The sequence below is a fragment of the Lithobates pipiens genome, unplaced genomic scaffold (genome assembly GCF_037356315.1).
Source record: "Lithobates pipiens isolate NorthernLeopardFrog02 unplaced genomic scaffold, aLitPip1_a1.2 Scaffold_30, whole genome shotgun sequence".
In the NCBI taxonomy this organism is placed as follows: domain Eukaryota; kingdom Metazoa; phylum Chordata; class Amphibia; order Anura; family Ranidae; genus Lithobates; species Lithobates pipiens.
This window is the reverse complement of record NW_027507791.1, coordinates 65,979,053-65,994,144: the sequence shown is the minus strand read 5'-3', so window position 1 is coordinate 65,994,144 and position 15,092 is coordinate 65,979,053. Positions and strand designations below refer to the sequence as shown.

General features: G+C 43.0%; 1 protein-coding gene across 2 annotated transcripts in view; it reads left to right on the top strand.

Annotated features, from left to right (window-relative positions):
* The window catches only part of HIF1A (hypoxia inducible factor 1 subunit alpha), a 63,172-nt gene that overhangs the window by 36,383 nt on the left and 11,697 nt on the right, over positions 1-15,092 (top strand). For both annotated transcript variants that reach the window (XM_077464375.1, XM_077464374.1), the window contains exons 3-7: positions 2,729-2,874; positions 2,960-3,044; positions 6,701-6,813; positions 9,898-10,100; positions 12,515-12,621. In XM_077464375.1, the coding sequence (XP_077320501.1) occupies positions 2,729-2,874; positions 2,960-3,044; positions 6,701-6,813; positions 9,898-10,100; positions 12,515-12,621 (654 nt within the window). The remainder of the gene's footprint in view (positions 1-2,728; positions 2,875-2,959; positions 3,045-6,700; positions 6,814-9,897; positions 10,101-12,514; positions 12,622-15,092) is intronic.

Here is a 15,092-nt window from a genome sequence, read left to right as displayed (position 1 = left end):
CATGACTGTCACGTTGTTTTTGGCCTTGTGCTTGCAAGTCCTCCCCTTGTCTCAAGGTGCTCTAGGATTTATAGGAAATGTAAACCTTTTGTATTTTGATTGTAAACTTGTAGTTGATAAAGAAATCTAGCATTCAACAATCCAAGTTACAAACTGATTTCTGAGGGGGAAAAAAGCATTAGAGGAAAATACAGGAGAGTAGTATTTTACCCTCCTACCAACTCATCCATAAATAAGCGCTCCTGGTGCTGTCCTGATCAGCTGTGTAAACTTGCCAGTGGATCTGGTATGTGCTATCTAGATATTTTATCACAGAGACGATCGAGAGATCGGCTTCGGGTGCCGACATTGCGGGCGTGCTGGGCGGGTAAGTGTCATTATTTTAAAAGTCAGCAGCTGCAGTATTTGTAGCTGCTGGCTTTAAAAAAAAAGAAAAAAAAAACGCGGAGTCCCGCTTTAAGGGACCAGGATATGTATATGTTGTTGCTGCAAATCCTAAAGCACTGGGTCTTTTCTGGACTACAGCAGCAGCTAGGCAAACGTTTTCATATATTTACAGGTTTGCTTTAACTTTAATAACTCGGATTCAGCAACCCATAGGAACACGGGATTGCACCCTTTGGGCAAGCACAGGAGTTGACAAGTTATCTGTCAAAGCCTGTTGCTAACGAAGATTAGCCAATCGTGTGTGAAAACTGGGGCAAGTCTCAGGCCAAGTTCTGATCCGTTCTGTGCTTAGCACTTGGTCAGTGGAGATTAGTGTAATGCTGGATACATAAAGCAAGGAGCATGTTTTGCTTCTAAGAAGGAAGTTAGTGATTATAAACGGCTTCTTCCTTTTTTGTTTTAATAATAAACATGCCATACTTGCCGCCTCTGTGTTGCTATGGTTTTGCATAGGACAGACCTAAACCTCCTCTTTTAGGTTCCCCCCTCCCATCTGTGCTGCCAGCTCCTCCTCTTTGACGAGTGCATCCATAGGAAGCTACTTTCTATGGGGAACCTCGTGCATGCTCAATCTTGCTCTGCCTGCATCCATAGAGACAGACCACATAGCTCAGCCACGCCTCCGACTCCCTCTTCACAGGATTTGACAAACGGCAAATGGCTCCGGGTGCTGCTGCCTCTCTGTCATGTGAGAAGAGAGAGAGAAGAGCTGCTGCTCTTGGGCACAGCACTGGATCGAGGTCGGGACAGTATTTAGTGAAGAGGGGGATCCTGGTCACAGAAGGCCTTTTTTTTTTTTTTTTTTTTTTTTTTTTTTTTTTTTTTTTTTTTTTTTTTTTTTTTTTTTTTTTTTTTTTTTATGCAGCCAATTCAATCTTTTTTACATATAAAAATGCGCATGTATTTTAGGGAATGTAACGCAGACACTTTTATTTTTTATTTTTCCCCCCTCCTAACTTTGGATAGTGTAGACAGTAGAGGGTGCTGAAGACTATCAGGCTTTCTTTTCTGTTTCCCTGTCTGGGATGTTTTGCTACATCCCATACGCACGTTAGATTTTCTGCAGACTTTTGTCTTCAAATTTACCAAAACCATATAATATGAGGTTAAACCTTAAGAGTTTCAATTTGTATGCAATCAGGCAGGCCCTTGTACTACATGGTTTTGGTAAATCTAAAGACAAAAATCTGCACAGAATCCAATAGGGTGTTGTGGGGCATTCGTAAAAAAGGAAATCTGTGAAGCTTTTTTTTTTTTTTTTTTTTTTAAAGACTTCCCCCACATTCTGGTCCTGTGACCACACAAACATTTTGGACTTGCTATCACTTTCTGGTATGGAAACCGTGGTCACCAGCCTCATTGGTGCATTTTCCCAGAGAGGACACAAAGACTGCAACAGTGGTCCTAACCCTCCCTGAGTTTTGTGTCCTTACATGCACTAGGAATACTTGGCAGACATATTTTAGGATGACTACACAGTCTACCCACATTGTTTAAAAAAACTCTAAGGAGTGTAAGTTGCCTTTGCTTGACTTTCCAGTGTCTGCTGCCATGGCAGTGAGGTTTTTACAAGTTTTAATCTACACAGATTTAGAGACTGCGTCATCCTCATGCAAGTTAAGTACTGTACTCTCTATAGCAGGTTCCTGAGTATTCAGCACATTTTTGAATTTTAGAGTGCTATTCCAAATCATGGTTTGTTTGCAATTGGATAAAAAATGCATACAGGGAAGTTGTTTGTTTTTTTTTATTTTTTATTTTTTTATTTATTTGTTTTTTTTATTGTCTTTGTAAGTGCTGGCGTTATTTTGAGGGAGCAGAAGTCCAGTACTTTTAAGCTGACCAGAGATGGATCCAATCCCTGCTGAACTGGCTGAGATTTTATCTATCTATTGGCAGGCTGAGTGCACCCAAGTCGATCTATTAATCTACTACTGCCATGTCGGATTTTAGGTATGTGATTATTGCCATTGGCTATGGCTTCTAGCAGTAATCTATGTTCTCCTGGCAGGGACGGCTTCCTGTGATCGGGAAAAAAAAAGTGATTTGTTTCACCTGCAACCTGCGGTTGCAAAGAAAATCTCATCTATGGCCAGCTTTACCCTGAGTTTTATGTAAACTGCTAAAGCACTGTTGTAATGCATTAAGGTGAAAAAAAAAAAAATTATATATATATTTTTTTATATTATTATAATTTTGCAGGTTTTTTTTAACACCATATGCTCAACATCTATAAATGTTAAGTTTTTATTTGAACCTAAATTGCTTTGGGCCCTTTTAGGTGATATGGATGGAGAGTCTGAAATGGAGAAACAGCTGAATTGTTTTTATTTGAAAGCCTTGGAGGGATTTGTTTTGGTCCTGACCGAGGAAGGGGATATGATCTACCTGTCTGAAAATGTCAACAAGTGCATGGGACTCACACAGGTATGGATGGGGTCATTTTTATACTCCCCTGTGGTATGTGGTATTAGATCTTGTTCATGTCTATATCTTATAATTTATTTTTTAGTTTGAGCTGACTGGGCACAGTGTGTTTGACTTCACTCATCCCTGTGATCATGAGGAGTTGCGGGAGATGCTGACATTTAGAAATGGTATGTACCTTTTGAACTTGTGCAAATGATCATTTACATATCCAAGTATAGACTGATAGAAGTAATCTTACCTTTTTGATATTTTCTTGTCCATCTCCAGGCAGTTTTTTTCCCCATGCCAGCAATTAAATAGAAGGGAGGGAGGAGCCTGGATGCCTTAAAGTAGAACTCCGGGCAGAAATATGAATGCATCATTGTAAAGGTGCATTTATATCTTTTAAGCAAATCTTCGTTCTTTCTATTGATTGCTATCCAGGTAGTGATATAATCATCCTTTCTTTTACTGATTTACATCACTTTTTCCCCTTCCTTTTCATAAGAGCAGTGGCCATTTACACTCTCCATCTCCCTGGCCACTGGTCTTTGTAACCTCCCCGCTGTAGTACTTTAGACAAGTGAGTGAGTGACACTATAGTGGGTGGATCCTGATCTGATCCACCCCGTTTATCTGCATCCGTGCCTCAGCACCGTCTGCAGGCACACCCACAGCCCTCAGCTCTGCCCACACATGCACCCATCGTGTTTAACATTTCCCTTAGCATCGTGAGAAATTAAGATTTATATAGCGGTGCAGATGTGATGTCTGGCTAGGTCTAAAGTTGTCATCCTGGTGCTCGGAAGCAGAACGATTTTGGGTGTAACGCTATGACATCACAGTGCTATAAATTCCTGGATATCGCAAACATTTCTGATAAAATTTGGCAACAATTTAATTGGGACAGCATAGGTCATCTTGTAAATAATAAAATGTTGATGACCCAAGTAAGGAAACCAGGGGCAGACAGGAAGGAGCTCCAAATGGGAAAACACACCGCAAAGTATAAATCCAAATTTTATATATATACCATGTATATCAGTAAAAAAAAGTCAAACCTTAACCACGCCATATAAATGCATTCATTAAAATATTGTCAAGAGCAACAATTAAAAACAACCAGGCTCACAGACATTCATCCGATCGTACCAAAAAGGGGGACACTGCGCAATGGGGAAGAAAAAAAATCAGCTGTCAAAATGTATCACTGATGGCCAATAGATGTAGCGGGGCAATGGTAACAAACTGCAGATGTAATCCAAATTATGGTAATGGATTATTGGAATGGATATGGTAATAGTTGGCTATGAATAAACCAGCACTGAGAAGACCTTATGCTGAAAGATTAGGCAGTCATGAAATGGTAAATGTGAAGCAGCAGGACAGCCAAAGGGGAGAAGGTGAAGGACAAGTAAATAACCCCAGGTAGGGAGACATATCGGCGCCGCTGTACGAGCGCAATCGCTGAACAAGCATCCAGGAACAGCGTCCCATGAACAGTCTCGCCTGCGATACAGTCAGCTCCAGATTCCTTTGAGGTGTACTGCTCCTAGATGATGGTGTAATCTTCACTCCCCAAAGCTGAGGCTACAAATAGTTGCAGATATCAGTGCCAGAGACGGGTGCCAATGGCAGAGACAAGTGGATGGCGCGGTGTAATCCAAATAACATGATACGGAGCGGCAGTTTTAAAAGCAGCATGAATGAGCTGGAGACACCGGGTCACATGACCTGATGATTTTAATGCATTTTGCTCACCATGTGCGCTTCGTCATCTTGTAAATGTAACAGAATCTTGGCGTTCAGGATTCCTCTTTGTCTTCCTGCAAAGGTAAAGCATAATGGGCTACTATGCATCGCATAGTAGCCGATTATGTGTCACTTACCTGACACAGGAGCCAGCGATGTCACCGCTGTCCCCTGTGGTACAGAGCATCTTCTTCCGGGTATCGCTGATCCGGCCACTCACAGCTCCGGAGCAGCTGCCACTAACGGCATATCGACATTAGCAGCGGCATGCTGCTAGCGGCGATAGTGCGCCTGCGCGACAATGTCTACGGCGCATGCCTTTTCGTAAATCTCTCCTAAACCGTGTAGGTTTAAGAGATTTCTTGGATCTACAGGTAAGCCTTAGGCTAGGCTTACCTGTAGGTCAAAGTGGTTTGTAAGGGTTTACAACCACTTTAAAGCCTTATTAAACCCAACAGCAAACATTTCTTGTACGTAAGCTTACCAATTGTTAGATGTGATGGCTGCTTTTGTTTTACTTTTTAGGTTTTCTTTATTTTCACCTGGTGATCTGGCCAGTAAGTCTGTTCAACAGAAGTTCTCCTGCGAATGTAGCAGAGCGAGACAAACCATTTACCACTGACAGGGGAGCTTACAATGATCAACTTTTATTCATATAAATGCTCTATCCCAAAAGAAAAAAAATCAGTTGCTATAACTGCATACATGCAGTGTCACCTGGAGTTTGGCTTTAATTTTAGAGTATTTATATCTGCTAATATAACTAACACTCCCCTCCCCCAGACTGACAATGCTGCCGTCTATAGGTGCCCCTGGGCTCCTTCATCCAGAGTGAAGGCATTCTAATACAGGAGGTGTTACTGACCATATCACCTGTTAACAGTGGAAAAAGACCCTAAAAAGGAAAACAAATTCAGCTACCACATATGATTGTTAAGATACAATACATTTTCATTTTTGGGTTTAATATACTTCGTGCTACCTGGTTTATTTACAATGTGTTATAAAGTGACGGAGTCACCAGGATAGACTTTCTTAATATTCTCCTTAGAATGTATGGAAGAAGTCTCTTTTCCAGCTCCTAATATACTAATTCTCAGTTGGTCAATAAAAGACTCTAATTCTTTAAAGCCTCCAGTAGTCTGGGAGTGTCAGAGGCATTCTGAACCGGACAGCAGCAGCTGCTCCAAACCAACAAGTAATGGGTCGGCAGTTCTAATGAGAATCGAATGAAAATGCCGGTCGGACTAGTTTAATTTATCATCCCATTTTGGTTCCTATTTTGAGAGCAGACCTTGAACAGCTTGACACATCAGGGTATAATCAGAAGTGCTTCGTTGCATACATGGTTTGGGATCAGTGACTACAAATACTGAAGCAAGAGGGGACAGCCAGGCAGTCAGCATTTTTCAGAAGGTCACCACAACCATCATGTTCCTTTTTTTTTAATGACAGATTCACAAATTGCTAATTATAAGACCGTTTTGTGATCCTGGTCTGCCACAGAGGGCAACAAAAAGTTCAACCATGTACACATAAGAATCTTGTCACTTGTTCAATTTCTAATATTTTTTTCAGGAATAATATATGCATTTCTCTGACACAGGTAAGTTAGGTCAGTGATGTCCATTCATAGCCAATTCCTGGTGATGTGGGTGACCTTGCTCTTTTTGGCCTCTTTCAAATGAGTATACTATTGCTCACGCACATGCAAGAGCTGTATTTGCCCGCACGGGGATGCGTCTCCCAGAAATGTGAGGAGGGTGAACACTCGGGTCAATAGGCTCTTGGCTGCTCATTTTCATTTGTGCATTTCTAAATGGTGAAAACGCTGTATTAATGTGTTTTTTCTAATCTTCTAAATCGGTGGTCATCAACCCTGTCTTCAGGACCCACTAACAGGACAGGTTTTATGTATTACCTTGGGGGAGATGCAGACTAGAATACTGCAATCACTGAGCAGCAAACGATATCATCTGTGATGTATTTCAGTTATCTTGCAAACCTGGCCTGTTAGGGGGTCCTGAGGACAGGGTTGATGACCACTCCTCTAAATTTATATTGATCAGTTTCAATTTTATATGTACTTTAGGACCATCAAAGAAGGGTAAAGAGCAAATCACAGAGCGCAGCTTCTTCCTGCGTATGAAGTGCACCCTGACAAGCCGGGGGAGAACCGTGAATATAAAGTCTGCCACGTGGAAGGTAAGAGACCTGCTGTATGGTTGGCACAGAGACAACTCTGGCAAAAAACATGCTGACATTAAGATCAGATATAAATAATCTTAAGGACTCTGTATTTAACCTGCTAATTCATAAGCAGCATTGTACATTCACTCTGCTTTACCTTTTTATAACCAGTGCTGCTTTGAGGACATCCTGTAGTTCAATGAAGGTGTCATGTCGTAAATGCAGTGACCTTCCCACAGGTATTTGTGGAAGGTTGTCTGTTCAAAGAATTAAGTGAAAGTCTCTTAGATCTAAGTGGTCCTTGAAGAGTTGCAGTTCAGATCCATCCATTCTTTAGGGGGTTCTGGTGGTGCACTAGAGACCCTCATAGGTCTAATTTACTTATCCCAAACATACACTGGGTACCCTTATAAACATAACCTTGACGTGTTACTTGATTTTAAAAAGCAAAGTCCAGGCAAAACTTTTATCAACTAATTATTGATAGTTTAGGAGGGATTGGCCTTCTGTGTACCAACTGGGTAGATTGCTCCTTGCTCTCTCTCTGCATCACAAACTGAAAGCACTATTTAAAGCGGAGGTCCACCCTAAAGTGGACCTTCCGCTCATCGGAACCCTCCCCCCCTCCGGCGCCACAATTGGCACCTTTCAGGGGGGGGGGGTGCAGATACCTGTACAGTACAGGTATCTGCACCCACTTCCGGGATAGCTCTCTGCCCCTTTCCGCAAGTGCCCGCCCCTTTCCGCAAGTGCCCCGCTGCCTGCTGGGAAACGCACAGATCCCAGAGGCAGCGGGGACCGTCCTTATTGCGTAGCGCGACTCGCGCATGCGCAGTAGGGAACCGGGAAATGAAGCCGAAAGGCTCCATTTCCTGATTCCCATACCCAAGATGGCGGCGGCAGCACCCGAGAGACGATATAGAGATCGACTTCGGGTGCCGACATCGCGGGCGCGCTGGACAGGTAAGTGTCACTATTTTAAAAGTATTTGTAGCTGCTGGCTTTAAACGGGAGTCCGCCGGGACTCCGCGTTTTTTTTTTTTTTTTTTTAAAGCCAGCAGCTACAAATACTGCAGCTGCTGACTTTTAAAATAGTGACACTTACCTGTCCAGCGCGCCCGCGATGTCTGCACCCGAAGTCGATCTCTATATTGTCTCTCGGGTGCTGCCGCCGCCATCTTGGGTATGGGAATCAGGAAATGGAGCCTTTCGGCTTCATTTCCCGGTTCCCTACTGCGCATGCGTGAGTCGCGCTGCGCAATAAGGACGGTCCCCGCTGCCTCTGGGATCTCTCGATCGTCTCTCGGGTGCTGCCGCCGCCATCTTGGGTATGGGAATCAGGAAGTGGAGCCTTTTGGCTTCATTTCCCGGTTCCCTACTGCGCATGCGCGAGTCGCGCTGCGCAATAAGGATTGACCCGCTGCCTCTGGGATCTGTGTGTTTCCCAGCAGGCAGCGGGGGCATAATCTACGCCCCTTTCCGCAGAGAGCTATCCCGGAAGTGGGTGCAGATACCTGTACTGTACAGGTATCTGCACCCCCCTCCCCCCTGAAAGGTGCCAATTGTGGCGCCAGAGGGGGGAGGGTTCCGATGAGCGGAAGGTCCACTTTAGGGTGGACCTCCGCTTTAATTCATATTTATTATTCAAAGCCCATTCACCCATCCATCTCTCCATGCTTTATTTTGGCGAGAAGTCACTTTGAAAAACACCCTCAGCATTTCTGGCTGCAGCTATCTTGAGTAAGGGTAGACGATTCATTTAGCATTTACTTCCTGGAATCCATCTGCCCTTAGTCCAGGCCTGTGTTCTATCAGAAAGCCAATACCCATCAGAATATGTAACGGAAGTGACGTTCTGGCACGACCATCTTAGTACACCCGCACTCGTCCTCAGTAAGCCTACAGTCAGAATGGGGCACCTTTTGACACACACTGAAGTCTTGCATATTTTACACTTAGTTTTACAAGTAAACTCAGCTTCTATAGTCAAATACAGTATTTGGAAGTCCGGGTGACTGTTTTGATGTGGAATTTTAAAAGCTTTGGCAAGCCTGCTCATATCACAGGTTTGCTGATCTGACAGAAGACAGCTGCTTTTAAAAATCAACATCAAAACAGTTTGTTGGATTACGAAATACTAATTTTCAACAGTAAACTAAGCTTATTTAGTGAAATAAAGTGTGAAAGGCAAGACTGCAGTATGTGTAAAAAGATGTCCACTCTGCGACTTCAGACTCTAGACTTACTGCGGACGAGTGCGGGGTGTACCAAGATGGCCACGTCAAAACCATCACTAAGGTTGCTTTTTCTGATGGGTAGCTGCTTTCTGATAGAACACCTGCAGCAAGAGGGCGTGCTTAGCTGAGAAAGCCCCTACTGAAGACTCCTGGGATGACATCATTATACCCCAAGCCTGGAAACCAGGAAATAACTGAAGAAATAAAAAAAAAAAAAAAAAAAAATATATATATATAATATATATTTATTTATTTATATTCTAAAAAAATGTATTATTTAAAAGCAGTAAATATAATATACTTACCGATTTTACTAATGCTAGCAGCATAAGGATTAAAAATATTTAATGTGGCTTGAGAGAGTTTTAGTTCTGCTTTAAGGTCACGAATTGCCATAAAAAGCTGAGAATATCCAATGGCTGCATCTGATATTTAACAGAAAAGCGGTCTATTAAACATATTGCCTGTCATGCGCCTCCAGTAAGAACTGAAAAAGCACCATTCCTTAGCTTTATAATGGGTTTGTGCCAGAAGGGGAGCAGAAAGGAGCGATACTCACTGCTGGTTACACTGCATGCATGTGGGTATAAAAAAGGCAGAGAGATTCACATTTAGGTGTCACGTGGCCCATACGTCGCTACTTGCTGGGGACCAACTTTATAGGGGGTTGTAGAGAGCCCCTGAAATCTCAGACGATGAACCTTTAAAAGTTGTCATTTTATCAATGTTTCATTTTATCAGTACAAAATATATAACTTACAAACTGGATAAACTGCAAAACACAAGGTGTATATGTTTGCATGACCTGCTCCATTAATTGTTGAGCATTCAGCAAAATCTTGAACCTTGTTTTGTGTTATAGGTTCTTCACTGCACGGGGCACATGCGTGTCTATGACAGCTGCAACAGTCAGAACCAATGTGGATATAAGAAGCCACCCATGACCTGTATGGTGCTGATCTGCGAACCCATCCCTCACCCATCAAATATTGAATTTCCATTGGACAGTAAAACCTTTCTGAGCCGCCACAGCCTTGACATGAAGTTCTCTTACTGTGATGAAAGGTGTATAACAAATCTTATCTTTGAGTATATCAAAAGCTGTGCAACAATGGAAACCTTAAAGTGGTTGCAAACCTAAGTAATGAAAGGGCTGCAGATCAACGGATGCAATTTATATAGGAGGATTTGTTTAATCTCTGTATCACCTGAGGCCAGTCACTTCACTGGGTTTATGTAAGGGTTTACAACCACTTCTTCTAAAACAGGATTGCCACCTATTGGTCGATAAGAGTAGCGATGGTATATGCGCGTCTTTGGAAGCTGAAATCTGGTTGCTGTTACTGCACAGCCTTACACTTTTTTAAATGTAAAAAGGCTTGATTTGTATTTTACAGCATTGCTACCTGGCAAGTTTTTGTAAACTTTTAAAGTCTGTAATGTAATTTTCCTTCCTCCTTTTTATTGCACAGTGCTTCTATGTACATATGGTCGTTAACGATTGATATAGTAGAATTTATGAGGTGGCAAGTCTAATCTGGGAGGGAGTGACTTTTTTTTTTTTTTTTTTTAAGCGGGAGTCCGCCGGGACTCCGCGTTTTTTTTTTTTTTTTTTAAAGCCAGCAGCTACAAATACTGCAGCTGCTGACTTTTAAAATAGTGACACTTACCCGTCCAGCGCGCCCGCGATGTCGGCACCCGAAGCCGATCTCTCGATCGTCTCTCGGGTGCTGCCGCCGCCATCTTGGGTATGGGAATCAGGAAGTGGAGCCTTTCAGCTTCATTTCCCGGTTCCCTACTGCGAATGCGTGAGTCGCAATAAGGATGGACCCGCTGCCTCTGGGATCTGTGTGTTTCCCAGCAGGCAGCGGGGGACTTTCGGAAAGGGGCGTAATCTACGCCCCTTTCTGCAGAGAGCTATCCCGGAAGTGGGTGCAGATACCTGTACTGTACAGGTATCTGCACCCCCCTCCCCCCTGAAAGGTGCCAATTGTGGCGCCGGAGGGGGGGAGGGTTCCGATGAGCGGAAGGTCCACTTTAGGGTGGACCTCCGCTTTAAAAACCTTTACCAAAAAAAATGCCTGTGCAGGTAAGTGGCATCTGTAGATAAAAACAAACTGTGCAGCTTTGACTAAAGTTGAATAATGCCCTTGCTATAGATGTAGGCCATTTACATACCTCCTGAAGCCTAAATGAAAAATTCTCAGAAATTGTATCTACCTGTCCTGGATGCTCCCACCTGTTACTTTCTGCCTCCATCATCACAGGTTTCTCTCTTAAGCTGGCCATACACCTATAGATTATCTGCAGATTTTCTATGGTTAGATGGAAAAAGTGGGAGGTTCCTCCATCCACACAGTTTAGCGAACATGGAGAAATCTGTAGCACTTTTTTCCATTTAACCATAGAAAATCTGCAGATAATCTATAGGTGTAGGGCCAGCTTTAGTGCTGCTGTAACAGAGCAGTTACCACCCATGTGTGGCTTAATGAAGGTAAGCAGTAAAAACCAGGATTGTTGTAGCAAAAAGGCAGGACAGGATGATGCAATCTTGAAGAAGCTTAGAAAAAGCATTATATAACTTTAGTAAAAGCGTAGATCTACAGGCACCCCTTACCTGCATAGGCAGTTTTATGGTAAAGGTGAACTAGCCCTGTTAATTTTCTACAATATTCATTGTAAAGAATTGTAAAGTCTGTTTTTCATCTTGATGCATTTTATGCACTAAGGGGAAAAAAACCTTCTTTGCTGCAACTGCCCAACCCGCCCCCCCCCCATATTTTCTTACCTGAGCCCGCTGGCTCCCATCTCATTGAACAGGTTGATAGCAGCAGGAACCTGTCAATCAAATTCAGTGACGGAGGCACTGTCGATGGACGCAGTAGCAGGACTCGGGAGTGCATCTGCTTGGGGGCCCTCAGGGAAAGTGGGAAAGCTGCTTTGTGTGTGTGTGTGTGTGTGTGTGGGGGGGGGCACCCGATGAAGGGGAGGAGCCAGGAGCACTGGCGGTGCACCCTAGAAGAGGAGGATCGGGGCTGATCTGTGCAAAACCCTTGCACAGAGCAGGTAAGTATAACATGTTTTCTATTTTTATTTATATAAACCTTTACAACCCCTTTTTAAGGGCCTGTTTTAATTGATGCGTGTGTGTAGAGGCACGTTGATAGTTTTTCTTTTAGGATTTGGACTGGACAGCCTATGACAAGGCTTTGTAAATTGTTGCCATTGTATCCAAACATACGTTACATGTATTGCCATTAGCTCCAGTGGGCATTCCAAAGCAATAAAATGCAGAAAAGTCGTGTTTTTTTTTTTTTTTTAAATGTGCTGCATTGCAGTAAAACAATGAGCCGCCACTGGCCCTGGAGACTCAATCCAGCTGCCCATTTTCCTAGGCATAAAGATTTCTTGATTAAATATACATTTGTCTTCAACCTTCAAGACTCATTGTGGTGTTTTTTTTTTTTTTTTCTCTTCAGAGTTACAGAGCTAGTGGGATATGAGCCAGATGAACTCCTGGGGCGGTCAGTGTACGACTATTATCACGCCCTGGACTCTGACCATCTGACTAAAGCACACCATGACAGTAAGTGCTGAGAGGAGTATACACAATCTGTTTTTTTGTTTTGTTTTAATTCTCTGCATTCAGTTTAATAACTGTTACTGAGATGGTGATGGTTGAACACATAACGCCTGCATTAACCCTTGGGCTCTGTTAACATCTTTGCATTCTAAATCACAGGGGGAATTTCCGCAATTATACCTGCGATTCAAAATGGTGGCAAATCGTAGGACGCCCGCGATTTTAAAGCTTTTGTACTTTTGAGCGTCCCACGATTCTGTTTTCGTCACTTTACCATGGTTGTAGCCTGCCGAGTCGCAGTAAAATCACACCGTGATTGGGGTGCCATTGGAAGTCACAGGGAACACATGGGCATCCTGTGATTTGCTTCTATTTCGAATCGTCGCGATTTAGAACCTGGAGATGTGAACAGAGCTTTTAACCACTTCGCACCCAGGCCAATTCTGACATTTCTCTCCTACATGTAAAATTCCACATTTTTTTGCTAGAAAATTACATAGAACCCCCAAACATTATATATGTTTTTTTAGCAAAAACCCTAGAGAATACAATGGCGCTCATTGCAACTTTTTATCTCGCAAGGTATTTGCGCAGCAATTTTTCGAACATGAAAAAAAACAAAAAAAAAACTGTAAAGTTAGCCCAATTTTTTTGCATAATGTGAAAGGGGAGGATACGCAGAGTAAATACATACCCAACATGTCACGCTTCAAAATTGCACGCGCTCTGGGAATGGCGCCAAACTTTGGTATTTAAAAACCCCCTTAGGCGATGCTTTACGTTTTTTTTACTGGTTACATATTTTGGGTTACAGAGGAGGTCTAGGGCTAGAATTATTGCTCTCGCTCTAACGTTCGCGGCGATACCTCACATGTGTGGTTTGAACACCGTTTTCATATGTGGGCGGGACTTGCGTATGCGTTCGCTTCTGTGTGCGAGCTCACGGGGACAGGGGCACTTAAAAAATTTTTTTTTTTTTTTTTTTATTGTTAATTTTATTATTTTTTTAGTTTTACACTTAAAAAATAAAGAAAGAAATTGATGACTTTTGTTCCTATTACAAGGAATGTAAACATCCCTTAGGATGGGAATATGATTTTTATGGAATATGGAACATTTGATGTCGCTTCCCGCCATCCAGTAGCATCCAATAGAGTCCATGGAGGGCCATCATTCCCTCACTTGACCTCCTGCCCATCAGGGAAGAGCCTTGGATCATCTCTGCTTCTGCCGATGGCTCTGGTAAGCGGCGGGGACGACCGGTACACGGCGGGAACCTTTCCAGACACCAATTAAAATACCAGGGTTATGGCAGCTATCTGCTGCCATAAGAACGGTATTTAACCTCAAAGTAGCGACTTATATGGAAAGTGGGCGGTCTGTGAAGTAATTGCAGAGGAAAAAATGTTGTTTAAAAAAAAAAAAGATTTACCTGCTCTGTGCAGTGGTTTTGCACAGAGCAGCCCCGATCCTCCTTTTTTTGGGTCCCTGCCAGCACTCTGGGCCCCTCCCTCTTGCCCCCATAAGCCACTTGCTGTGGGGGCACGTGTGTGCTCACTCCCAAGCCAGCTCTTTATCCATAAGACTAAGCGTTCACGGCTCAGACCCACCCCTCTCTCCTGCTTCACTGGCTGTAATTGACAATGGAAATGGCTGAGATGCAGAGCCAATCGGGAGGGAGAGACCAGCGGGGACGCTTCGGGTCTCATGCACATCGTTGGATTAAGATTGGGTTTGGGTAAGTATTAGGGGGGGGAGTGGCACACTGAAGGATTTTTTTTTTTTTTTTTTTTAGAATGCATGAAAGTAAAAAGCCTTCAGCCTTTACAACCACTTCTTACTGGGCAGCTCTAACCTTAAAAAGGTTACAAAATAACATTTCAAGCAGGCAGGGTATGTATTGCAGAAGAGACCTGCACTGTCTCTTCTGCAATACATTTACCTGTGATCACAGACCCATTGTGAATGTACGTTCCGGCGCACTGCTTGTGTGGCAGGTTGACAGCACTTCTGCGCATACATGGAAGTGACATCATCCCGCCCTGGACAATCAAGGTGCCTCAAGACTGGCAGCAGTAAGAAGCTAGGGAGAAGATGCCAGTGCCAGCGAGGGACTTTGCCGGTGTGGATCATTGGAACAGAGGTAAGTATTTTTATCTTTTTTTAGTTCCACTTTAAATGTAATCTCTCTTCCTATCAAAGCCTAACCATAAACTAAACCCACATGCTTCCCTAACCCATGCTGCAGCACAAAATCTCTGAAACAGTCAGTGATAAAAGGTTCCAGATGTTATGCTGTACTGAAAACACCACTTGTATACCAGTACTGAAAACCACTGATCTGTGCATGTGAATGATCACTAGTGGATTTCACGGGTGATATTAATACCTGTAACTGAGATGCTAATACTAGGCTGAATTTGTTTTGAATTGCACAAGAGACCTGTGCCTTAATGTTACACTCTTTTTTTTTT